This window comes from Sminthopsis crassicaudata, chromosome 1 (assembly GCF_048593235.1).
Source record: "Sminthopsis crassicaudata isolate SCR6 chromosome 1, ASM4859323v1, whole genome shotgun sequence".
Taxonomy (NCBI): Eukaryota; Metazoa; Chordata; class Mammalia; order Dasyuromorphia; family Dasyuridae; genus Sminthopsis; species Sminthopsis crassicaudata.
Genome location: NC_133617.1, coordinates 79,503,854 through 79,531,543, shown reverse-complemented (window position 1 = coordinate 79,531,543; position 27,690 = coordinate 79,503,854). Strand labels below are relative to the sequence as shown.

The window sequence follows — 27,690 nt, the reverse complement described above, 5'->3', positions numbered from 1 at the left end:
AAACATTTTTACAGGTAAAGGTTCTGATAAAGGCCTCATCTCCAAAATATATAGAGAACTGACTCTAATTTATAGGAAATCAAACCATTCTCCAATTGATAAATGGTCAAAGGATATGAACAGACAATTTTCAGATGATGAAATTAAAACTATTTCCATTCAGATGAAAGAATGGTCCAAATCACTATTGATCAGAGAAATGCAAATTAAGACAACTCTGAGATACCACTACACTCCTGTCAGATTGGCTAAGATGACAGGAATAAATAACGATGAATGTTGGAGGGGATGTGGGAAATGTGGGACACTGATGCATTGTTGGTGGAGTTGTGAACAGATCCAACCATTCTGGAGAGCAATTTGGAACTATGCCCAAAAAGTTTTCAAACTGTGCATACCCTTTGATCCAGCAGTGCTACTACTGAGCTTATATCCCAAAGAAATACTAAAGAAGGGAAAGGAACCTGTATGTGCCAAAATGTTTGTGGCAGCCCTTTTCGTAGTGACTAGACACTGGAAAATGAATGGATGCCCATCAATTGGAGAATGGTTGGCTAAATTATGGTATATGAAGGTTATGGAATATTATTGCTATGTAAGAAATGACCAGCAAGATGAATACAGAGAGGCTTGAAGAGACTTACATGAATTGATGCTGAGTGAAATGAGCAGAACCAGGAGATCATTATACACTTCAACAACTATACTGTATGAAGATATATTCTGATTGAAGTGGATATCTTCAAAATAAAGAAGATCTAATTCAGTTCCAGTTGATTAATGATTAACAGAAACAGCTACACCAAGAGAAGGAACACTGGGAATTGAGTGTAAAATGTTTGCACTATTGTCTTTCTACCCAGGTTACTTATACCTTCAGAATCCAATTCTTACCATGCAACAAGAAATTTGGTTTTACACACATATATTGTATCTAGGTTATATTGTAACAGATTTAATATATATGGGATTGCCTATCATCTAGGGGAGGGACTAGAGGGAGGGAGGGGAAAATTTGAAAAAATGAATACAAGGGATAAGGTTATAAAAAAAAAATTACCCATGAATGTACTGTCAAAAAATTATAATTATAAAATTAATAAAAAAAAAAGAAAAGAAGAATGAATCCTTGCCCCTAAAACTTGGATCTTTAAATTTATCAAATACTAGTTCATTGTGATCATTTACTTTATATATATTGGGTACTTACTCTATTCCACTGATCAACCACACTATTTCTTACCCAGCACAGGACTATTTTGATGATTGCTGCTTTATAATAGGGTTTGAAATCTCATAATAGTAGGCTACTTTCCTTCACTTTTTTTTCATAGATAACCTTGATAATAATCTTGACCTCTTATTCTTCAATTTTGTTATTATTTTTTCATGTTCTATGAAATAATTCTTTGGTAATTTGATAGGTGAAGCACTGAATAAGTAAATTAAGTTAGGTAGATATTTAGGTTATATTGGTTTTACCCTTGAGCAATTAATATTTCTTAATTAATACAATTCTTCCTTTGCAACAATAACAACAACAAAATTCGGTTCTGCACATATATATTGTACCTAGGATATACTATAAGATACTATACTATAATATGTATGGGAATGCCTGCCATCTAGGGGAGGGGGTGGAGGGAAGGAGGGGAAAAATTTGGAACAGAAGGGAGTACAAGGGATAATGTTGTAAAAAAAAAAAATTTACCTATGCATATGTACTGTCAAAAAATGTTATAATTATAAAAATTAATTTTAAAAATTGGAAAAAAAAGAAATCAGTAAGGTTTACAAATCATTAAAAAAAAAAAAAAAAAAAGACCAAATTCACTCAGTCTCTCAGAGCTATGATAGCTCCTAGCCTTAAAGCACAGACTCCTTACCTGGGTAGGCAGGACCCATCCCACTGGAAGACCCAGTGTCTGTTCAGAGTACAAAGAGAATTGCCTGGGGGAAACAGCCCCTTTTCTTGATCCCTTCCAGAAGAGTAGGCAACCTAGCTCATGAAGGAGAATCCTGACTGACTTGTATTTTTCTATGCAGGTGCTTTGAAGCTGCTCAGCATCACAATCAAGTCACATTCTCAGCAGGAGGAGCTAAAGTTTACCTCCTCAGTCAATGTCCACCAATCAGGGTTGATTTTCACTTGTCAGGGGCGTTTCCTTTCAGGGGAGCTTTGAGGCATTTCAGTCTCCTTTGATGAATTTAGTTACAACAGGGAACCACTGACCATCAATTTATTGATTGCTGGCAAGTCTAATTAGTTACTTGATTATTAATTACCCAGAAACTCAAGAGGTCAAGTTGAGCTCTTGGGAGCCAGATGCTTTCTTGCTGCTTCCTTTTCTGTTGATTCCAGCCTTCCCAGAGTCTCTGTGGCTGCCAGTCGAGCAGTAGAAAAATGCCTGGATTCAGACACTGAAGAGAGATGTGACTTCAAACATCCCTTTCCCTTTATTAGTTGTGTCTGTGGGCAAGTAAATGATCAGAAATTTTGACATAGAAGAGATTCAGGGGCCCCAAAGTAACCAAATATGATGAATCAGTTCAAGTTAACCAGCTTTTGTCTTGGCATTTCTATTCTGAAAAAGAAAAAAAAAGTCAGAAGAAAAAAAAAATCATGGTGAGGTGAGTCTGGGCTAAATTCAGATGGTTCAACCTCCACTTCTAGTTCGAAGTTGAGCCTTAGTAAATGTGCCTTCTGAGAAATTCAAAATATGGCTTATATGAGATGCCCTTTCTCCCTCCCCATGCCAACCCCTATACATACAACACCACTGTCAGAGCAGAGCAGGGTTCACCAGCTCCTCACTAACCCTTGCCCTCTTACACTGACTCAACTTATCCATGTCTCCATATAAATTAACTGAAACACTCCTCAGACACAATTCACAAGTCTTCCCACAATCCTTCCAGTTCTTTTTCACCACTATGTCCCTTATACACAATTTGAATCCTTTCTCCCCAGAAGCCACTTATTCACAATCAACACAATTTCAGATCTTGCTTCCCCACTTCTGGACCAACCTCTCTTCCCTGTCAATAATTCCTGAGGCTTTTAGATCAGGGATATTGCATATGAAAGTTTCCCTTCTCAGTCCTATCACACTCCCAATACTTATAATAGCCCTTATAGAAGCCCCTGATACTAGGATAACTTCAGAAAAACTATAGGAATATTAGTCGATACTTGAGCAAATGGAGAAATAAGTGGAGTAGCAAAAAAAAAAATTATTTCCTTACCAATCATGTTGCCTTCTTTAGAGTGCTATTTTTAGCTACCTAAATTTTTTGCTGAAACTCTACAAGGTATTAGGAGAGAAAGACAAGCAAACCATACCCTGCTTCAAAAAGGGCATTGGTGCAAGAAAGGAAGGGTGAGGAAAAGGAAACCAGAAATTGCCAAATAAGTTTTAACACCCACCTAAAGTTCTCCTGGTAATTATACTTATAAAAAATAAAAATCAATTAAAGTGCTTTATATGCTGAACTATTCATTAAAATGCATGCTATATGGAAATGTTCAGAAGAACTTTAAGTGTTTTGGAATGTTTACTCTCTAGGGGATGGAAAGGGTCTCTAGGGGGTGGGGAGGAGAGGAAGGAAGGGAGAAAAATTTGGAACACATGGTTTTACAAAGATGAATATTAAAAACTGTCTTTGCATATATTAAAAAAAACAGCTTTTTAATAAGACTGGGAACAAAAAAATACATTTTGTAACTTAACAAACAAATCTATTTTTCAGTTGTTTGCAGTAGTAGCATGTTAGATATTTTCAATGCTGAAGTTGCTTGTGGAGAGGATGGATTAGGAAGGAAACCCTTTGCAAGAGAAACAGAAGTCACTGCAAATAAAAGAGGTCACAAGGACCCCATTGTGGTGGTGATTTTCTTCCTCTTAAAGCACAGAATGACCATGTTAGATGTGCTCTTGGATATGTTTGCATGGGCATGGTCTGCATGTGTGGATAGGACTAAATGACTAGATAGGTAGATACACTCCAGATAACACATTCCATGACTTTCCATAAGTAAACTGAAAGGGAAAGGGGCAGAGGATTATTGATCAGTCTTGGGAACTGACTGGGTGTGGAAGGGAAAAGGAAAGAATTTGGCTACAGAATGTTCTATCTCCTGAAAATCTGTGCACAAATCAGATTTGAAAATCATTGAGCTAAACCTCCATGTGTTCCTAGCATTCCTCATTGCAGACACAGGAGCCCTCTCAGCTTGGTGAAAACCTAAAAGGGCCAATCAGAGGTGTGAACTCAAGGGGTGGGGGGAAGGAAGGGAAAAATTAGAACAAAAATTTGGGCAAATATCACTGCTGTAAAATTATCCGTGTATATATCTGGTTAATAAAAACTATTAAAATATAAAAAAATAAAAATGAAATAAAAGAAATCACAAGCAGAATGACCATGTTGGATGTGCTCTTGGATATGTTCTCATGGGCATGGTCTTCATGTGTGACTAAATGACTAGAGAGGTATTTAGCCTTCAGATCAAAAATTCTGTGACTTTCCATAAGTAGACTGAAAGGGAAAGGGGCAAAGGATTGTTGATCAGTCTTGGGAACTGATTGGGGGGAAGGGAAAAGGAAAGAATCTGGCTACAGAATGTTCTGTCTCCTGAAAGTGTATGTACAAATCAGATTTGAAAATCATTGAGCTAAACCTCCATGTTTTCATAGCATTCCTCGTTGCAGACACAGGAGCCCTCTCAGCTTGGTGAAAACCTAAAAGGGCCAATCAGAGGTGTGAACTCAAGGGGTGGGGGGAAGGGTGCTGAAACCAGGAAGAGTTGACAGGTTGAGCTGCAGGATTGCAGGCCAGGGGATTCACACCTCTGGGAGGCTCCAGGAGGGCTGGGCTACCTCCTATAAAAGGAGAGCATTCTTCTGCTCAGAAGCATTGCCTTGACTGCCAGTGAAGTGTCTTCATCTCAGCTGCTGAAGAAGAGAAGTAACTGGAGAGAGAAGAATGGATGCTGCTGCAGAAATGCTGCAGAAAGTGCAGACTGATATCACCTGCAGCATCTGTAGGAACTACTTCTCCGAGCCAGTCACCCTCCATTGTGGGCACAGCTTTTGCAGAGAATGTCTCTCCTCCTGCTGGAGGGCAGCAACCCTGGCTTTCTCTTGTCCTGAATGCAGACAAGTGCCCCAGATCAGAGCAGTGCCTCCAGTCAATGAGCGCCTAGCACAGCTGACTGACCTGGTCAAAAAGTTCAGCTCCCAGGTTTTGCAGAGTACTAAGGGGCAGAGCCAGTGTACCCTTCATGGGAAAGTCTTCAAGCTCTTTTGTGAACACGACCAGACACCATTGTGTGTGACATGCTGTGAAACCCCAGAGCATGAGGCTCATGGGATCTCTCCTGTAGGAGAGGCTGCTCCCAAGTGCAGGAAACAGCTCGAGGACATGCAGAGAAATTTGGGGAAGCATTTTGAAGAAGCTCAGAACTTCCTAGCTCATCAGAGGTCTGTGTCTTGGAGAAGGATGATCACAGAAGAATACCTCAAACTGCACCGCTTATTGATGGAGGAAGAATTCATATGTCTTCAAAGGATAAGGCAAGAGCAAAGGGTAAGGCAGGACAGACTAACCCAGAATATACAAACCCTTCAGAAGCTCAAGCTAGAACTGCAGGAAGCAGGCTACCAACCTGACCTGGATCTGCTACAGGATGCCAAGCAGTTGCTGGAAAGGAGTGAGTTAGAGCTGTCCCAAAGGGCCAACACTGCCATCCCAGAGCTGAGAGAGTATCCTATCCCTGGCCTGATAGAGATGCTCAATCGATGCAGAGTGGACATCACCATGGATCCCAGATCTACCACTTATTATGTGAGTATTTCTGAGGATCTGAAGAGTGTGAAGGCTACAGAAACCTGGGAGGCGTTCCAACCTCTTGAAGACTCCGATTTCCATGCTGTTCTTGCTGAGCAGGCCTTTAGCTCAGGCAGACACTACTGGGAGGTGGATGTGAGTCAGGTACCTCAGTGGGTCCTGGGGATCTACACCCCCTACTTGAAGAAAAAAAGGGGCAGAGACATGGACTCCTGTGACAATGCCTTCCTGCTGATATGTTCCAAGAAGAAAGATGGTTACTATTTCACATCCCATCCTGGATCACTGAACCATAAGTTGAAAGGCCCTATACCCAGAATTGGGGTCTACCTGGAATATAGACCTGGAACTCTTGTTTTTTACAATGTTCTCCAGCACTCTCTTATTTATAAGTTCTACCCCCTTTCTTTCACAGCGCCCATCACACCCGTCTTTTCTCCCGGCCCCCCACTTCCAGGAACTAAGTCTGGTCCCATGACTCTCTGTCCATTGGACTCCCATCTTTGTGCTTGTTGCTTTTCATCTCAATGAGAGTTTCCCCAGAGAACACTTCTCAAACCACCAGCAGGCTCCCAGACTTTGATCATTCCATTTCCAGCCTTCCTCCAAGAGAAGGAGGATTGCCTATTTCATGATGAAGAGTCCTGCTTGCTCACTCAGGACATTTGCCTTTGCCCTGCAAGCTGAAGGAAATCATTCCCAAGTGTTCTGTACCCTCTCATCCTCAGTGGATCCTGTCTGTTTACAAATTTTCACAATCAATTCTGTTTAGTAATTTAAAACAACCCCCAAAACTCTCATTTGAGGACTATGGTTTCCGAAAAGGGGGATGTTAAAAATCTGCTTTATTAGATATTTGCAGAAGTAGGTATGTCTCATTATGGAGTACATACTCACCAGGAGAGAGGAAGATCAAGCACTATATCCTTTAGCTTTCCTGTGTTCATGACCCTCAGCAAGTTTAGTCTGGTTTTAACTGTAAATTCAAGATATATCTACAATAGTGTGCTGTCTTCATAGAATGTTTCTCTTACTTGTATATTTCTGGGGAATCACAAGTTATCATATCTCACATTTGTTCCAAGGCTTTATCATACTCCAATTAGATCTATAGTTTTCAGGTTTTTTTCCTATCCTATATCCCTTGAATTATATTAAACCTTCCTTTTTCTTATTTAAAATAAAATAAAATAAATTCTTGTGTTTGTTGTGCTTGTGTGTCTTTTTGTGGTTGTTCATTTCATTTGTGTCCAATTCTTTTGTTTTATCATTTGGCATTTTCTCACCAAAGACACTGTAATGGTTTACAATTTCCTTCTCCAGCTCTTTTTTTGAGATGAGGAAACTGATGCAGAGAAAACTGACTGCTCAGAATCCCATAGCTACTAAATATCTGAAGCCAAACATGAACTCAGGAAGGAGTCTTCCTCAGTCTAAGCCAGGCATTATATCCAATGTGCTCCCTAGCTGCCCCCTTATCACATCAGAAATTATTTAATGTTGATGGGATCATCAAATCAGTTTCCAAATATTCCCCATGCCCTTTGACATGCTTCTGACATTCCTGGGTATCTGCATATTCTAAACTGAGAATCCCTGGTCTCTATGTGGGGTGCATTTACCTAAAGTGTCTATATAGGCCTGGGACTGGGCATTTAAGAGCATTTTTCCCTTGAGTGTTTGTCTCTTCCAGACACAGGAAAAATCTGGGTAGATTCTTTTGGTCACAAAGAAATATACTGCCTTTGACTAAAACTAATTTGTTACTGTCTTTGACTCACACTAATTTGTTACTAATAGCATACTAACTCTAATCTTACTTTTCACTTATATCTGTGATGAATCTCCAGCCTTGGAAGGGAGACATTGTATGAATATAACATCATTCTGTCTACAGTGTTTCCTCCTCTCCCAAAGTAAATTGGGAGAGCTGCTCATAGTGCACATGTAATGAAATCGCAACAATGTTTTCATAGCCAGCAGGTACCTGTTATTGTGAAAAAGTCATGGACCAAAAAAAAAAAAGATTTTTGCAATGTGTTTTTGGAAGGGCCAACTAGTCAATATTTTGGGGGGAGGAAGGGAATAAAGGCAGGAAGTAGAGTGTGGGAGGGAGGGGCCTAGTCAAAGACATTTGCATGGGCTCTCTATCTCTGTGACTAGTTTCATGGTGAGGGATAATTGAGACTGACTTAAATAATTTTCCCCCATTTTAAAAAACTTTATTTAAAATTTTGAGTTATAAATTCTATCTCTCTCTCCCTCCCCTTCTTTACCTCTGAGATGGTAAGCAATCAGGTATAGATTATACATATGCAATTATGTAAAACATTTGCATATTAGTCATTTCATACAAGAGGATTTGAATAAAAGAAAAAAAAAAGATGAAAAATAACGTATCTGTTCCTTCTCTGAAGATGAAGATAACCCTTTTTTATTCATTCTTTGGAATTATTTTAGATTATTGTATTGCTAATATTAGCTTAACAATTCATAATTCTTCATCCAACAATATTGCTGTGTTACTGTGTATAACATTCACCTGGTTTTGTTCACTTTATCAGTTCATGAAAGTTTTTCTGGATATCTCTGAAATAATTTTACTTGTCAAAAGAAATAACTTATTCAAGCATAGAATTTTACAGAATACTTCATTACATTTAAGTCATTTGATTTAAACTAAAGGTTTTTGCTTTAATTTCTGGGGGATCAGAGTGGTTGGGTCATTTGCCCCCATTATATAGGCAGTTACTTAATTTCTTCAGGACTACAGGCCAGGCCTTCTAAGCATTATGCAAGATAGTCTCTTCTGACAGTAACTTGTTCTCAGTGTCACTGAGAAAAGTTCCAATCCTTTCCTGAACCATATTTGGATGTGTTACTTTAAGAATGGTGGTGGAGCCAAGATGGCAGAGAGGACACATACATTTACCTAAGCTCTTCCTTGCCCTCAGACTACTTTTTCCATGATACAGCCTCAGAATTAGTGCTTGACTGAAAAAAAAAAAAAAAAAACCATGAATATTGGTTATACAACACATTACCAACAGAAGATAACCTCAAATTCTCCAGAAAAGGTCTGTTTTTGCTCGTGGGGAGGGACAATTAGACCAAATGCAGACCTCAGGCAGGCTACAAAGCAGCTCACACTGAGCAGACTAGAGGGGGGAGGGTGTAATTGCAGCTATTGGAAAACTTTAGGGGAGAACTTTACCCAGTGTGAACTTCTTTACCCTGGCAGCAAGCCAGTAGACCAGCAGAGAAGCTATCAACACAGGGGGTAAAGACTATAACCCCAAATGCTAGGGTCTCTCAGGACCTGGCCACATCCATCCAGTGCCAGGAGGGATTCAGTACGCTCTCAGAGAGCAACTGCTGTGCAGACACCGTGCAGCCATTGCTGTTCCACTGCTGCTTCCCTGCTACTTCTTGTTGTTTGTAGAGGAAACTTGGTAATACCATACTGCCCAAAAAGCAGACCACGTTTGCATTTTTTTGTTGTTGTTTTGTTTGTTTCTTTTTTGTCAAAATGAGTAAAAAGTAAAAGTGAGCTCTAACAATACATAGCTTCTATACAGATAGAGAGCAGACTTCAAACCCTGAGAAGACTAAAAACAGAGTGTCTCCATATGAAACCTCAAAGGGGGATATGATCTGGTCTCCAACACACAAGACTCTCATAGAAGAAATTTAAAAAGCTCTTACAAGAGAGCCAGAAGGAAAATGAGGAAAGGAAAGAGAAGCTTGGCAAGAGGGTCTGGATAAGTCATCCCACTCATTAAAAGATAGAGTGGATAAAGAAATCAAATTCCTGAAAAACAGAATTAGTGAATTGGAAAAGGTAAACAATTCCAAGGAAAACAGAATTAGTGAATTGGAAAAAGAAAATAGCTCTCTAAAAAATAAAATTGGTGAAATGGAAAAAAATTCCATAGATCAAAACAACTCATTTAAAAACTCAATTGGACAATTAAAAGAAATAAAAAAGTAAATGAAGAAACTAATTCATTAAAAAACAGAATTGAACAAATGGAAAGGAATGACTCAAGGAGAATCAATCAAACAAAACCAAAAAAGAAAAGAAAAAATTGAAAAAAATGTTAAATACCTCTTTGGAAAAACAATAGACCTGAAAAATAGGTCTAGGAGAGATAATCTGAGAATTATTGGACTTCCTGAAAATTATGATGAAAATAAGAGCCTAGACACTATTTTTTTAGGAAATCATCAAAGAGAACTGCCCAGATGTTATAGAAAAAGAGGGTAAAATAGACATTGAAAGAATTTATCGATTACCTACTGAAAGAGATCCCAAAATCAAAACTTCAAGAAATATTGTGGCTAAATTCCAGAACTATCAGACCAAGGAAAAAATACTATAAGCAGCTAGGGAAAAAAAAAACAATCCAAATACAGAGGAGCCACAATAAGGATTACTCAGAATCTAGCAGCGTCTACATTAAAGCTAAAATGAGCATTTTTTCCCCCAGGGAAAAAGATGGACATTCAATGAAATAGGTGAATTTCATTTCTTTCTGACAAAAAAAAAAAAAAAAAAAAAGGACTAAACAAAAAGTTTGATCTCCAAATATAAAATTCAATGAAACATAAAAAGGTAAAAAGAAATCTTGGAAACTATATTTCTGGTATGAGTATACATAAAGAATACATTAATAGAAATAAGGAACTTAACTTGTTAAGGACTAAACCAGCAATCTCTAGTAGCTGAGATGGGGCAGGTGTTAGCTAGAAACATTCCCTCGGCCTCAGCCGACCCAGATACAGCCCCTGCTCTTGCTCCAGCCTCCCCTAGAAGTAATCCTATAGAGGATATAATTAAGATAATTGATGAGAAGAGTTTACTTGTAACCAGCTCACAAATGGATAGTCTCTTAGACTCATTGAATCACACGTCCTCTTGGTTCTTAAAGGAAGAAAAACTAAGCATAGACCATCACACCATCCCTGACTTTTCAGGGAGGTGAGAACCCCAAAAAGGTGACCACATCCTCTCCGACTTCTCAGGAGGGGAGATAAAAGCACTAAAAAGGAGATAATCACACCCTCCCTAACATCTCAGGAAGGGAGATGAAAAGCACCAAAGAGAAGTGGGGATTTGCTAGCGGGCTTCTGGGTTGAAGGGCCTTATTAGAGACAAGTATGCACAAACCCATCAGCATGGGAGTTATTACACAAGCACATAGCAATAACGCAGAGGCTATTAGTGATGACTCTTCCCCAAATCAGTGCAGACTCGATGTGGTATAACAAACAGGAATTGTACATGCAAGTAGTGATATAACAAACAATATAAATCAACACGCTTTTGTAAAAGATTTCCAGAAGTCCTAGAAGGAGGGTATGTAAACATCAGTCACACATACGCCTTTTTCAGCAACCAAGAGATAGTCCAAAACCAATCTATTGTCCATTGCTTCATGTTAGGGAATCCAATGATCCCCACAAGTTTTTGAAGTCCCACATCAGTCTTTTTATATGTTAGGGAATCCAATGATCCCTACAGGTTTTGAAGTCCCGCAACAGTCTTATGATGCCTCAGAGAATCCAATGATTCCTGAGGGCTTTCAAGTCCTACAATAGTCTTATCATGTCTCAGAGAATCCAATGATTCCTGAGAGTTTTCAAGTCCAACAGTTTTTGACGTTCATGAGTCAAATGCCATAACTGCCAGGTTCTTTCAGTGATGGGCACAGTCAGCAACAGAACCACCCAGTGTTTCTTGGGTCTTCTCCTTCGTTTCAAGGATCTGCTCTGTCTCTCTCCGATGGACAAGGTGAATACGGCTCGTTGGCACCCATCTGATTCCTTCTCCATCTGTGGAGATACAAGTAAACCCTCTCCCCCAAGCAGTTAACCTATCTGGTCCCTTCCATTCACCACTTTCTGGGTCTCTCCAGATCACCTGGCGATTATCTAAAGACAGTGGAGCTGCTCACACTTGGCACTGCCCTTCCGGTGAGTTATAAAATCTGTCTGCCGGAGCCAGTGCATCTTTGTCAAAAATTAAAAAATTAATGGTATAGAGAACTAAATTTAGAAGTTCTCTAGGGTTACCCATGGTTCCCCCTTTCTTTTGTTTTTGGAGGAGTGTCTTAATATCTGTTTCTTTTCTCTACTATTGCCTGCCCTTGAGGATTAAAGGGTATGCCCTTGGTATGTAAAATCTTATACTGTGCACAAAAGTGTGTAAAATGTTTTGATGTATATTCAGGTCCATTGTCTGTTTTTATTGCTTGTGGCACACCCATAATTGCAAATGCTTGTATAAGGAATTCAGCGACCACTCAGGTTGTCTCTTTTGCTGCTGGCATTGCAAATGTGCATCCTGAAAAGGTGTCTACCATGACATGGATAAAAGATAGATGACCAAAAGATTTATAATGGGTCACATCCATTTGCCAAATTTCATTAGGTCTCAAACCACGAGGGTTCTTCCCTGGAGGGAGTGTAGGAGCATGGAAAGGAAGGCAAGCTGTACAGGCTTTTACTATGCTCCTAGCTTCTTCTCTTGTTATTCCAAATTGTAAACATAAAGCTCAGGCAGCCTGATGATATTTAGAATGAGATTCTTGTGCTTTTTGAAATAAAGGAGTACTGGCCAACATGGTTAGAAGGCTATCTGCCTTTGAATCACCATCAAAAATAGGACCTGGAAATCCACTATGGGAGTGGACATGCAAAATATAAATCTTACCTGGATGCTTTCTCACTTGCTCTTGAAGTTCCTTAAAGAGCTGATATATATTGGAGGCTACAAATTTTATTTGGGCTGTGGCAATTCTTTGTATCACACCTACTGAATAGGCCGAATCAGATATTATATTTATGTCTCCCAGATAATAAGCAAGAGCTAGAATGATTGTATACAATTCATTCTGCTGAGTAGACTGAAAAGGAGTTCTGATTACCCTCTTTATAGTTAAGTCATGAGAATATACAGTGCAAATATTATGTTTGGATGCATCTATAAAGTTAGTTGGTCCTTTAAGAGGAACTTTAGAAACCTTTTCTTCAAGAATCCATCACCAATTATGTAACAATCTGGTTATCTTTAATGGAGACCCGCATGTAAAATTTGGAGCCATAGCTAATAAAATTTGTCACTTTGGGATGGTTTCACAGCACACATTAACTTGTGCATTAGTATAAAAGGTGTATATCTTGTCAGGTCTTATCCCAGATAATTATATTGCTCATTTAATGGCCTTTAATAAAATTCTAGCCACAAGCACTAGGTAAGGAATAAGGCTTTGTTCTGGTTGTGCTGGGAGATTCACCCACTCTATCACACTGTCTCCCTGTTGAAGGACTGCTGTGGGTGCCTCTCTCTTGTGTAGCAAAAACTGATATTTCCAAGGGTTTTTGAGTGACTCTTTCAACCACATTGGATAAAGCCAGTTCAACTTCTCTCAAAGCCTCTTGAGCTTCTTTTGTAAGCTGGAGTGGTGAATTTAAAGCACTGTCTCCCCTTAAAATGTCATATAATGGTTGCAATTGACAGGTAGTCAAGCCTAGCACAGGATGCATCCATTGGATATCTCCTATCAATTTCTGGAAGTCATTTAAGGTGTTTAGCTTCTCTGTTTTTAAGGAGAGTTTTTGTACTGTAAGCACCTTAGGATATACTTCATATCCTAAATGTTGAAAAGGAGCATGTCTTTGAATCTTTTCTGAAGCTATGTGCAATTTATAATTCCTTAGTGTTTCTATGGTTTTTTGCAGACATGCTTCTAACATTTGTTCCTCAGGTGCACATCCCAATGTATCATCCATGTAGTGTAATAACATTACTTTTGGAAATGCTTTTCTTACTGGAGTAAGAGCAGCAGCAACATACATTTGATATATAGTAGAGCTGTTTTTCCTTCCCTGTGGCAAAACTGTCCATTCATATCTTTTATAAGGCTCAGCTAAGTTAACGCTGGGCAATGAAAAGGCAAATCTTTTCATATCCTCCTTATCTAGAGGGATAGAATAGAAACAATCCTTAATGTCTATAACCCATAGAGGCCATTCTCTAGGCAACTGAGTAGGAGATGGAAGTCCAAGTTGAAGAGTTCCCATAGTTTCCATCTGTTCATTTACCTTTCTTAAATCAATCAACATCCTCCATTTTCCAGATTTCTTTTTTATAACAAATACTGGGTTATTCCAAGGACTTAGAGAAGGTTGTAAGTGTCCTTGGTCAAGTTGTTCCTGTACTATGTCTAGTAAGGCCTGGATTTTATCTCTACCTAAGGGCCACTGTTCTATCCACACTGGTGTAAATAGGTGAAAGTGGTGGCAGGCCTTCAATAGCAGCCCTGCCTAAAAAACCGAAGTACTCATTTTTAACCCTAATTTTTGTAAAATGTCTCTTCCCCATAGATTGATGGGGATTTTTTCAACTATAAAAGGAGTAAAAACTCCTGTTTCACATTCAAATATCCATCTTAAAGGGCTAACACTAACTTCAGTTGCTATCGATCCTCCTACCCCAGACCTGTAGGGGTCTGCCTTTGTCTTTGGCCAGTGAATGGGCCAGTTGGCACCTCTAATGACTGTGCGATCTCTACCTGTGTCCACCAGTCCTTCTAATGCTATGCCATTTATATAGATGGTGAGCATAGGTCAGTCAGCTGTCACAGCTGCTGTCCAGTATATTCCTGGGTTTTTCTGCTTGGAGTCAGAACGTGGGTGAATGTCACCAGGTTGCTTATTAGGGGTCTGTATCAATAAACCCGATGCTACTACTTCCCCTAGTTGATAAGTCACACATTGTCTATCTGTGTTAGTGACTGGGATATTATCTACACATTCCCCAGTTTCCCACATCCGTGTATGAATGAACACTGTCTTGTAAATACTCTTAGGAGGTGAAATGGTCAAGCCTACTGTCACTGGAGGCAAGGGATCCATAGGCTGGAGAGGAACAGATTTCACCTCTCCAGGGGGTATCTCAGTTGTCCCAGCTGCATACAATTATATCCTTCCTAATTGTAGTCCCTTTCTCCCATCATGTTGCTTCCTGGCTGACTGATTGTGTAATCCCTTTCTCCCATCAGATGGCTTCCTGGCTGATTGGTCATGTCTGGGTATTAGACTTGGAGGCACTCTCTGGGTGTGGCATTGGCTGCCATCATGCACCAAGTGTTTTTTGCCTGGGGCCCTGGAGCTGGGCCCCTCATCCCGTTTCCCTGAATCAATCTACACTCTGATGCCCAATGGAGTCCTCTATTGTATTTTGGACATGGGGTTTTGGGTCTTGTTCTCCCAGCCTGTTTTCTCACTCTGTCTCTATGCCAACATTGAGCTTTCAGATGGCCTACTTTACCACATTGAAAGCATTGACGAGTCTCTCTGGAAGTCCCTTGCCAAAAGGGACCCTGTCTTCCTATGTTGGGATCTTGGGAGGTCTGCACCATAGCCTGGCTATAAAAGGTATTTGTGCTCACTGTGGCACAGCGTCTTATGATCTCCTCTAAAGGAGCATCCCTATTTAGTCCTAGTATAATTCTTCTACAAACCTCATTGGCATTGTCTCTAGCAAGTTGCCTTACCAAGGTGTCTGTTATTTCATTTTCACCATTAGTCTGTGTGACAGCTGCCTGCAAATGTGCCACAAAATCAGCAAAGGATTCATTTGGTCCTTGTACAATTTTTGTGTAGGTCTCACCCTTGTAGTTTTTACTGGGGAGAGAAGCCCATGCTTTGATAGCAGCAGCAGCAATTTGCTCAAATGCTGTTGTGGAGTAATTAACCTATACTGAAGCATTTGCATAAGAACCTACACCTGTTAGTAGGTCACAGGTGATTGAAGTATTAACTCCACTTTGATTATTTTGTTGGGCTTAAATCCTACAGAGCTCACTATATTCAGAAAACCACAACAAGTTTTGTCCAGGTTCTAAGCACAACTTTGTGATGATTTTCCAGTCACTAGGGGTTAAAGTTTCATAAGCCAAATTGTGTATTAACATCTTAACATAATTTGATGTAGCCCCAAAGAGGGTGCAAGCTTTTTTTAGGTCTTTAAGGACATCCATATTAAAAGGAGCATATTTTCTACTTTCTTGACCTGCAAAATTATGCTGTTGAATCACGGGAAAAATTTGAAGTTTGAAATTATTATCTATTTCTTTTCCATTTTGGATAGCTTCAATAAGCCCTTTCTAGTTATGGAGGTTGGTGATTGCTGGGGTGTAGGTGCCAAGGATATCACCGCCCCTCCCACTACTCCTCCTCCCTCCGTTCCTGAAGGTGGAGTTGATGTGGGCTGATCAATAATTTGCTCTGTAGGAGGGGTTGAAATTTCTTCAGCTTAATCAGAGTCAACACACCCTAATTCCTCATTCAAATCCCCTTGCCCTCTGGCAAGGCCTTGAGTTTGCTTATTTTCTATCTTTTGTTCCTCACACTTTCTCCTCTGTTCACTTTTCCTTCTCCTATAACTTGCTTGATACCTTAAGTCTAATTGAATAACGTTGTATAGATAAAATACCTCTGTGGTAATTGAATAAGGCCCATTTTTTGCATAAAATTCTTTCATTTCAAATCCCACTAGCTTCCAGTTATCTATGCTTAGTTTTTCTTCCTTTAAGAACCAAGGGGACGTGTGATTTAATGAGTCTAAGAGACTATCCATTTGTGGGCTGGTTACAAGTAAACTCTTCTCATCAATTATCTTAATTATATCTTCTATAGGATTACTACTAGGGGAGGCTGAAGCAGGAGCAGGGGCTGTATCTGGGTAGGCTGAGGCCAAGGGAATGTTTTTAGCTAACACCTGCCCCATCTCAGCTACTAGAGATTGCTGGTTTAGTCCTTAACAAGGTAAGTTCCTTATTTCTATTAGAATACTCACCTAATTTCCTGGTCACCTGAGAACTTCAGTGGAAGTAGGGTGCCAACCCCACATTGGACGCCAAAATGCTGGAACTCTGTCTTCCCAGAAATCATCTGGAGTCAGGATCACTAAACATCTTTATTCTTGATTTTTTTCGGTCAAGGTCAGGAGGTTAGGCCTAACAACCTCACATACACCTTCCTCCCTCAAACGCCCAAAGAGACTGAGTCAACTTCTGAGTCTCAATTCCTCTTCCTCCTCTTACTCCTCCCATACAAGTCACTTCCCCCTCTTTGTCCCACCAATCAAGTCAGCACAGAACAGCTGGGGAGGGTCAACCTTCAAACAAGTTAATAGGGAGCTATCAGAATGGCAATCAGTCTCACGTGCTTCATTATCCAAGTGCATTGCTCAGTTCTAGCCCTTTACAATACATATATAATTTGGTTTTACTGATATAATATAAAAAATAAACTAGAGGTAGAAAGGAAATTGTTCCACAAAAAGGGTAAAGTGGGAGTACTACATCACAGGAAGAGTCAAAGGAAACCTATTATATCTGAGGGAAAGAAAGGAGGGGGATTAACATAGTGTGAATCTTACTTTCATCAGAATTGGCTTAAAGAGAAAAATACTAGACATCTTTGATTTACAGAGAAACTTCTTCCACTTCATTGAAAAGTGGGAAGGGAAAAGTGAAAAGGAAAGTAGTAAGTTAAGTGGAAAAGCATACAGAAATTGTGAAGAAAAGGAGTAAGAAAAGGGGAGGAACTATAAGATGGGGGGAAAGATCCTAAAAAGAGAGGTCTGTGTGAGGCAAGTGGTGCTCATAAGTTTAATACTGGGGAGGGAGGTAAGGGGGAAGGAAAGGAGAAAAGCATAAGCTGGGGTTAACAAGATGGCAGAAAATACAGAATTAGTCATTTTAACCATAAATGTGAATGGGGTAAACTCCCCCATAAAGTGGAGGTGGATAGCAGGCTGGATTAAATGCCAGAATCCTACAATATGTTGTTTATAGGAAACACACTTGAATCAGGGCGATACATACAGAGTAAAGATAAAAAGCTAGAGTAAAATCCACTATGCTTCAGATGAAGTAAAAAAAAGCAGGAGTAGCCATCCTGATCTCAGATCAAGCAAAAGCAAAAATCAATCTAATTAAAAGAGATAAGGAAGAGCACTCTACCTTGCTAAAGGGTAGCATAGATAATGAAGCAGTATAAATATTAAACATATATGCACCAAGTGGTACAGCATCTAAATTCTTAAAAGAGAAATTAAGAGAGCTACAAGAAGAAATAGACAGCAAAAAAAGTGGGAGATCTTAACCTTGCACTCTCAGAATCAGATAAATCAAGCCACAAAATAAATAAGAAAGAAGTCAAAGAGAATAATAGAATACTAGAAAATTAGATAGATCTTTAGAGAAAACTAAATGGAGACAGAAAGGAGTACACTTTCTTCTCAGCAGTTCATAGAACCTATACAAAAACTGACCATATATTAGGACAAAAAAACCTCAAATTCAAATGCAGAAAGGCATAAATAGTAAATGCATCCTTTTCAGATCACAATGCAATGAAAATTACATTCAATAAAAAGCCAGGGGAAAATAGACCAAAAAATAATTGGAAACTGAATAATCTCATCCTAAAGAATAATTGGGTGAAACAGCAAATCATAGACACAATTAATAATTTCACCCAAGAAAATGACAATAATGAGACATCATACCAAAATGTGTGGGATACAGCCAAAGTGGTAATAAGGGGAAATTTGATATCTCTGGAGGCTTACTTGCATAAAATAGAGAAAGAGAAGGCCAATGATTTGGGCTTGCAACTAAAAAAGCTAGAAAAGGAGAAAATTAAAAACACCCAGTCAAGCACTAAACTTGAAATTCTGAAAATAAAAGGAGAGATTAATAAAATTGAAAATAAAAAAACTATTAAATTAATAAATAAAACTAAGAGTTGGTTCTATGAAAAAACCAATAAAATAGATAAACCCCTAATAAATTTGATTAGAAAAAGAAAAGAGGAAAATCTAATTGATAGTCTTAAAAATGAAAAGGGAGAACTTGCCACAGGGAAATTAGAGCAATAATTAGGAATTACTTTGCCCAACTTTATGACAATAAATTTGATAACTTAAATAAAATGGAAGAATACCTTCAAAAATATAGCTTGCCTAGATTAGCAAAGGAAGAAATAAATTGGTTAAACAGTCCCATTTTAGAAAAAGAAATAGAAAAAGCTATTAATCAACTCCCTAAGAAAAAAATCCCCCAGGATCAGATGGATTTACATGTGAATGCTACCAAACATTTAAAGAACAATTAACTCCAATGCTATATAAACTATTTGAAAAAACAGGAATTGAAAGAGTCCTACCAAATTCCTTTTATGACACAGACATGGTACTGATACCTAAACTAGGTAGGTTGAAAACAGAGAAAAAATAGACCGTTCTCCCTAATGAATATTGATGCAAAATTCTTAAATAAACTATTAGCAAAAAGATTACAGAAAATCAACTCCAGAATAATACACCATGACCAAGTAGGATTTATACCAGAAATGCAGGGCTGGTTCAATATTAGGAAAACTATTAGCATAATTGACTATATCAATAACCAAATTAACAAAAACCATATGATCATCTCAATAGATGCAGAAAAAGCATTTGATAAAAGCCAACACCTATTACTATTAAAAACACTTGAGAATATAGGAATAAATGGACTTTTCCTTAAAATAGTCAGTAGCATCTATTTAAAACCGTCAATAAGCATCATATGTAATGAAGATAAATTTGAACCATTCCCAATAAGATCAGGAGTGAAAACAAGGTTGCCCACTATCACCATTACTATTCAATATTGTATGAGAAATGCTAACTTCAGCAATAAGAGTTAACAAAGAGATTAAAGGAATTAGAATAGGTAATGAGGAAACCAAATAATCACTCTTTTCAGATGATATGATGGTATACTTAGAGAACCCCAGAAATTCTACTAAAAAGCTATTAGAAATAATCTACAACTTTAGCAAAGTTGCAGGATACAAAATAAATCCACATAAATCCTCAGCATTTTTATGTATCACCAACAAAATCCAACAGCAAGAGATACAAAGAGAAATTCCATTCAAAATAACTGTCCATAGCATAAAATATTTGGGAATCTATCTGCTAAAGAAAAGCCAGCAACTATATGAGCAAAACCACAAAACACTTTCCACACAAATGACGTCAGATTTAAACAAGTGGAAAAATATTAAATGCTCTTGGATAGGCCAAGCCAATATAATAAAGATGACAATACTACCTAAACTGATCTATTTATTTAGTGCTATACCAATCAGACTCCAGAGAAACTATTTTAATGACCTAGAACAAAATTCATCTGGAAGAACAAAAGGTTAAGAATTTCAAAGGAAGTAATGAAAAAAATATCAAATGAAGGTGGCCTAGTTGTACCTGATCTAAAACTATATTATAAAGCAGCGGTCACTACTAATTTGGTATTGGCTAAGAAATAGATTAGTTAATCAGTGGGATAGGTTAGGTTCACAGGAGAAAACAGTCAATAACTATAGCAATCTAATGTTTAACAAACCCAAAGATCCCAACTTTGGGGATAAGAATTCACTTTTTTAAAAAATTTTTTATTTATAATTTTTTTTCACAGTATATATGTATGAGTAATTTTTTAAAATAATATTATCCCTTGTATTCATTTTTCCGAATTATCCCCTCCCTCCCTCCACTCCCTCCCCCCCCCATGACAGGCAATCCCATACATTTTACATATGTTACAATATAACCTTGATATAATATATGTGTGTAAATGCCATTTTTTTTGTTGCACATTAAGTATTAGATTCCAAAGGTATAAGTAACCTGGGTAAAAAGACAGTAGTGCTAACAATTTACATTCACTTCCCAGTGTTCCTTCTCTGGGTGTAGTTGTTTCTGTCCATCATTGATCAACTGGAAGTGAGTTGGATCTTCTTTATGTTGAAGATATCCACTTCCATCAGAATATATCTTCATACAGTATTGTTGTTGAAGTGTACAGAGATCTTCTGGTTCTGCTCATTTCACTCAGCATCAATTCGTGTAAGTCTCTCCAAGACTCTCTGTATTCCTCCTCCTGGTCATTTCTTACAGAGCAATAATATTCCATAACAAAGAATTCACTTTTTGACAAAAACTGCTGGGGAAACTTGAAATTAGTATGGCAGAAATTGGGCATGGACCCACACTTAATACCATTCACCAAGATAAGATCAAAATGGGTTCATGATTTAGGCATAAAGAAAGAGATTATAAATAAATTAGAGGAGCATGGGATAGTTTACCTCTCAGTCTTGTGGAGGAGGAAAGAATTTGTGACCAAAGAAGAATTAGAGATCATTATTGATCACAAAATAGAAAATTTTGATTATATCAAGTTAAAAAGTTTTTGTACAAAAAAACCCCCTAATTCAGAAAATATTAGAAAGGAAGCAATAAATTGGGAAAACATTTTTATAATCAAAGGTTCTGATAAAGGCCTCATTTCCAAAATATATAGAGAATTGACTCTAATTTATAAGAAATCAAGGCATTCTCCAATTGATAAATGGTCAAAGGATATGAACAGACAATTTTCAGATGATGAAATTGAAACTATTTCTACTCATATGAAAGGTTGTTCCAAATCACTATTAATCAGAGAAATGCAAATTAAGACAACTCTGAGATACCACTACACACCTGTCAGATTGGCTAAGATGATAGGAAAATATAATGATGAATGTTGGAGGAGATGGGGGAAAACTGGGACTCTGATGCATTGTTGGTGGAGTTGTGAACAGATCCAACCATTCTGGAGAACAATTTGAATTTGGAACTATGCTCAAAAAGTTATCAAACTGTGCATACCCTTTGATCCAGCAGTATTACTTCTGGGCTTATATCCCAAAATTGATATTAAAGAAGGGAAAGGGACCCGTATGTGCCAAAATGTTTGCGGCAGCCCTTTTTGTAGTGGATGCCCATCAATTGGAGAATGGTTGGATAAATTGTGCTACATGAATGTAATGAGATATTGTTCTGTAAGAAATGATCAACAGAATGAATACAGAGAGCCTTGGAGAGACTTACATGAACTGATGCTAAGTGAAATGAGCAGAACCAGGAAATAATTTTACACTTCAACAATAATACTGAATGAAGATGTATTCTGATGGACATGGCTATTTTCGACAATAAGAAGATCCAATTCAGTTCCAACTGTTCAATGATGGACAGAGTCAGCTACACCTAGAGAAAGAACACTGGGAAATGAATGTGGACTACTTGCATTTTTGTTTTTCTTCCCAGGTTATTTTTACCTTCTGAATCAGATTTTTCTTTTGCAACAAGAGAACTGTACAGATCTGTACACATATATTGTATTTAAGATATAATTATATAACATGTTTAACACATATGAGACTGCCTGCTATCTAGGGGAGAGGGGAGAGGGAGGGAAGGGAAAAGTTAGAACAGAAGTGAGTACAAGGGACGATGTAAAAATTACGCATGTCAATGGGTTATGTCAATAAAAAGCTATAATAAAAAAATAAAAGACATGAAAAAAAGAGTGCATTTAGGTGTATTATCTTTAACATCTTGGGGCCTATGAAAATTCTTAGAAGATGCTAAGTTCCAGAGGAAGTACCCATTACTACAAGTAAAGAAACTTGGAAAAAAAATTTTTTGAATTGTCTCCATCATAATAATAACTAATATTTGCATAGTGCTTTGAAAGATTGAAATGTGCTTTTCCTGTGACCTCATTGATCCTGACCACAACCTACTGAGACAGGTATTCTTCCAATTTTCACAGAGGAAGAGCCTGAAGCTGAGATCAAATTATTTTGACCAGAATCCCCCAGATAGTAAGTGATTGAGATAGGATTGAGTTCAGGTCTCCCTGACTTCAAGGCCAACATTCTATGAACTGCAACTGATTTTTTTTTTAAATTCTACTCCCTTATAATATGTGACTTGATGAGATTACACTTGATGCTTTCTGAGATCACTTCCTGATAGTAATTTTGATCCTCTGACCACTGGGGAATATAAATACCAACTTGGTTTTTGAGATTCATTAAAAAAAAAAGTTAATGTGATAAAGTGGTAGTATTTCTGTTCACTTCTATGATATATTTCTTTTTTAAATTTTCCTTTTTTTAAGTTATACATATGCATTAATTTTTAACATATTTCCATATGTGTCATGTTGGAGAAGAAAAAATAAAAGGGAAAAATCTTGAGAAAGAAAAAACAAAGATGAAAATAATATATTTTAATCTGCATTTGGACTGCATAGCTCTCTGAATATGGAGGGTATTTTCCTTCCAAAATTTTTGGAATTGCCTTGGATTATTGAATTGCTGAAAGGAGCTAAGTCTATCACAGCTGATCATCATTCTTTTTTTTTTTTTTTTTTTTTTTTCCTGAGGCTGGGGTTAAGTGACTTGCCCAGAGTCATACAGCTGGGAAGTGTTAAATGTCTAAGATCAGATTTGACCTCGGGTCCTCCTGAATTCAGGGCTGGTGCTCTATCCATTGCGCCACTAAGCTGCCCCAGCTGATCATCATTCAATCTTGCTGCTGTTGTGTACAATGTTTTCTTGGTTCTGCTCAAATCACATAGTATTAGCTCATGTAAGTTTTCCAAGCTTTTCTAAAATCAGTCTGTTCATTATTTCTTATAGAACAATTGTGTCCCATTATATTCATATAACTTATTCAACCATTCTCCAATTGATGGACACCCATTCATTTTCCAATTCTTTGCCATCACAAAGAGCTGATACATTTTTGCAAATGTGGGGCCTTATCCTTCTTTTATAATCTCTTTGGGGCACAGACTCCATAGTGGCAAATTGCTCTCCAGAATGGCTGGATTAGTTCACAAGTCCACCAATAATGTCCCAGTTTCATCACATCCCCTCCAATATTTATCATTCTCTTCCCTGTCATTTTAGCCTATCTAAGAAGTGTGAAGTAGTACCTCACGGTTTTCTTAATTTGTATTTTTCTGATCAATAGGGATTTAGAGTATTTTTTCCTTATGACTATAGATGACTTTAAATTCTTCATAAGATGTGTTTATTTCACAGAAGGCATTAAGGGAATGGTGAGGCAGATAGCATTATTGGACTTGGCTTTATGCGATATCTGGGTTCAAAACCAATTCTCACATTTCTTGATGACAGCACCTAAATTACCCTTTCAAGCTTCAGTTTCTTCATTAAATTAGTGTCACCTCTTGTATGGAAAACGTTTTCTCAAGTTTCTCCATATTTATCATTCTCATTATTTCTTATAGAACAGCAATATTCTCATACATTTATTTGTGTTGCATATATATGCCTTTTCAAAATATAAATTTTGCAAATGAATTCTCTGTGCACACATCAGTCTCCTTTAATAAGTCTTTCCTCTTCTCATTAATATTGTTTCCATCTGTCTTCAGAATTTTATCCCTTTCAGCTTCCCTTCTTTCTTGGGATGATTTGTTCTGAAAAATATTAGACCCTAAGTTTCTAGTTATCTTTTATATGAATCTGCTTAAATATTTTCCCAATATCAAAGGTGCATCTCAGACTATATTTGATGTTTGTGGGAGCTGTAATAGATCCCACAGTCACTGGTGGACACAGAAAGTGGGATGTTTCTACTGGATTCTGAAGGAAGTTGGAAATAAAGTTGTTGATGATAGTTTGATCTGTATGGCACATGCCACCTCCCATCTCTCCTTCTCCATCTCTAATTGTTTCAGCTAGTCTGGCTTTCCAAGTATAATGTAAGGAAGTACTTCCTCATAATTAGAGTTGTCAACAGAATGGTTTGCCTTGAGAAACTAAAACTCCTAGAGGTTTTAAAACAAAATCTGCATAACCATTTCTCAGGTAAAAAGTAGAAGGATTTTTTTTTTCATACAAAGTTTGGCTTATACAGTCTTTGCTATCCCTTCCAACACTGAAATCCTGTGATTAGACACTATCTGTTAATTTTTGTGGTTAGGAATTATTTTCCATACATTAAGGAGAAAATGTCTATCTTTGAAACCATAATTCCTACTTCTGCTCTCTAGGGCCTACTAAAATAAGTGGTTTCCATGTAAATGATCCTTCAAATACTTATTTATTTTTGCTGAGGTAATTGGGATTAAGTGACTTGCCCAGGATCACCCACCCAAGAAATGTTAAGTGTCTGAGGCCAGATTCGAACTCACATCTTCCTAACTTCAGAACTGGTGCTCTATCCAGTTCACCAACTAACTGCTCTGTCCTTCGAATATTTGAAAACAACTATTACCCCTCCTAATTCTCTTTTCCAAACTAAAGCACTCTAATTTCTTCAGCTGATCCTTAGGTTGCATAGTCTTTCCCTCCTCAATATGATCACCGTTACCTGGATGTGCTCCAGTATGTTAATATTTTCCCTAAAATGTGGCACTGAGAACTGAACCCAATAACTCAGATATAGTCTGATCAAGACAAGATTCAACATGACAATCACTTCTTTGAATCTGAACATTATACTTCCTTTTTTTTTTTGTCCATTATTTTTATGTGCAGTGAGATATTTATTTTTTTCCATTCAAGGTGTTATGAAGATAATGACAAAAAGTTTGGACATTTAAAAAATAAGAAACCACATTCCAATTCCATTGGAAAAACCCTACTTCTTTCACAAATTACAATGACTAATGCTGCTTAGAAAAATTGGATTTTAAAAGTACACCACAGTTCTCTTATGCCATGTTTTTGGTTTAGAGGTTATTGTAAAAAGTAATGCTGAAAAGTTATTTGAAATCCTGAGAGATTTCCACTTGGTATTGCTTTATATACTAAAAGAGATTTATAGAAAATTACTTTTTCTGGGAAGGAAACCACGCTGCAAATGTGGCTAAAATATGTCACATTGTTCTCCTTTATTATTTGAAAAACTGAAATGAGATAACATATACAACAAAATTTGAATACATTTTTACATAATAATAAAGGAAAATCAAATTGTAGGCTATAACCATAACTACCATTTAATTACTTAAATATTTGGCCAATTTTGACTTAAGGTCTTTTTTGCCCCTTAAAAAAAATGTGAAGCTTTTATCTTGTTCAAATTTTAGTATTAGCATGGAAAGGCACTTTAAGGATTTAGGCTTTGGTTTGTTTGTTTGTTTTTTTAATGGATATGAGCTATTAAAAAATTCAGTATTTTCTACTTTAAGTTTCTGCTTGCTATGCTAAAATGTATAAATGTAAGAATTTATTCACTTAATTAATAGAATATTTACTTTGGCCCTCATGTTGCTCAAAATATCCTTAATTCTCTCTCCTACTCAGGTGCTCATAATAAAGACAATACTTTTTTTTTTTTTTTTAATTAAGCATCATACATGTACTTTTTTGGTTCCAGTCATGAAGGAATTGAATCAATTTTTTTTTTCTTTTGATAAAATTCATAATTGTACGAGCAAACCAGTCATTTAAAACTATTAAAAACACACATGTTGTTTTCCAAAATTATGTTCCTATTATCAAACTTATAAACCATATGACCAATTAGTAAAAATACACCTTAAAATTTTCTGTTATTGGGATGAAGTTCTACCCAACAAGTTCATCTTAGCACTGTTATTTCGCTTGGGATTGCTCACACCATTTGCGAATGACAGCTCCAGAGCTACTGGCTACCACACAAAGGGTACCACTCACTGCCCACCAGGTTGGCATTTTATTAAGAAAAATAATCTGAAGTATGAAAGCAAAGACCACATCCATGGTTTTCATTATGGCCACAGGCCCTGCTTTTTCTACCTGAACTGCTTTAGTGAGAAATATCTGCCCCCCCCCCAACCCGAAAAGTCCTATTAATACCAAAAACAGCCGATCTAGCCCACAATGAGGTAAATGCCATTCGTCCACTACAAAGAGTACAATGATAGATTCCAATAGTCCAATCACTACATAATACCAAATGTTCAGGAGATAGTGCACAGATTTCCCCACCTTTCTTAGTATAACAAGAGTCAGAGCACTAAAAATGGCACCGCCTACAGCTGCTAGTGCTCCTCTCAGGTGATAGGAATAGTTTTCTTCCATCCCAGCTGTGCTGGAGCCAAACAGAAATGGTGGTCTTGCAATAAGCACTACACCAGCAATCGCAAAAATAGTGAAGAAAAGGTCCCAAAGACTGTATTTTTCCTTGAGGTATATCCATGCAAATAGTGAAGTGAAAACTGGACTGGTAAATGTGATAACAGTAGCATCAGCAATGGGCATTAACTGGAAAGCATAGTAGAGAAGGATCATCGCTGTAGAACCAAAGACTCCCCTGAGGAAAAGGAAAATTCTTTTGCCTTTTGGTCCCACAAACCCTGTTTTTTTGTATATTAAGCAAGGAATAACGAACAACATTTGGAACACACATCGAAATGCACTAATTTCTGCTGAATGGATATCTTGTATTTTTTTTTTACTCTTTATTGAGGCCACTAAAAAAAGGAAGGCAGACAATAATGTATAAAACAAGCCAAGTCCAGGGCAGGAAGCTTTCTTCTTAGCTTCGGGATTTTTGTTTCCGACCGCGCAGGGGCAGCAACCGCCAGCGGCGGACTGAGACGGGGCCGCCGCCGCCGCCGCCGCCGCCGCCGCCGCCTCCGCCGCCTCCTCCTTCGGGCGCTGCAGAGGCTCCTCCTCGGGAACCCGCAGCGCCGGCTCCGGGCGCTCAGGCTCCGGAGGCTCGGCCGTCACAGCGCCCCCGCAGCCCATCCTGTAGCCCCCGCCGGCCGGCACTAGCGGCCGCCGGCCCCGCAGCCCCGGCTCTTCCGGCTTGAACATTATACTTCTTAATGGAGTTGACTATTGAATTGTTTTTCACTTTCATTACGGTAAATATTTGTGTTTTTAATTCCAGGTCCTAAAAACAAGTCTGATAAG

At 37.9% G+C, this 27,690-nt stretch overlaps 1 protein-coding gene and 1 pseudogene across 1 annotated transcript; one reads left to right on the top strand and one right to left on the bottom strand.

Moving 5' to 3' along the window:
• Window positions 1–4,986: 4,986 nt before the first annotated feature.
• On the top strand, window positions 4,987–6,328 carry LOC141547863 (tripartite motif-containing protein 64-like). Its single transcript, XM_074276549.1, has 2 exons — window positions 4,987–5,994; window positions 6,308–6,328. Exons 1-2 carry the CDS (start codon window positions 4,987–4,989, stop codon window positions 6,326–6,328), a joined length of 1,029 nt encoding a protein of 342 aa, XP_074132650.1.
• Window positions 6,329–26,385: 20,057 nt separating this feature from the next.
• Window positions 26,386–27,534, bottom strand: LOC141552427 (solute carrier family 35 member G1 pseudogene; annotated as a pseudogene).
• Between the last annotated feature and the right edge of the window lie 156 nt (window positions 27,535–27,690).

What these genes read in the sequence shown, in the direction of transcription:
- LOC141547863 (XM_074276549.1), top strand. Translation starts at nt 4,987, where the DNA reads ATGGATGCTGCTGCAGAAATGCTGCAGAAAGTGCAGACTGATATCACC. An exon ending in GGGAGGTGGATGTGAGTCAG is followed by an intron (nt 5,995 to 6,307) that starts GTACCTCAGTGG and finishes CCCCACTTCCAG; the next exon opens with GAACTAAGTCTGGTCCCATG.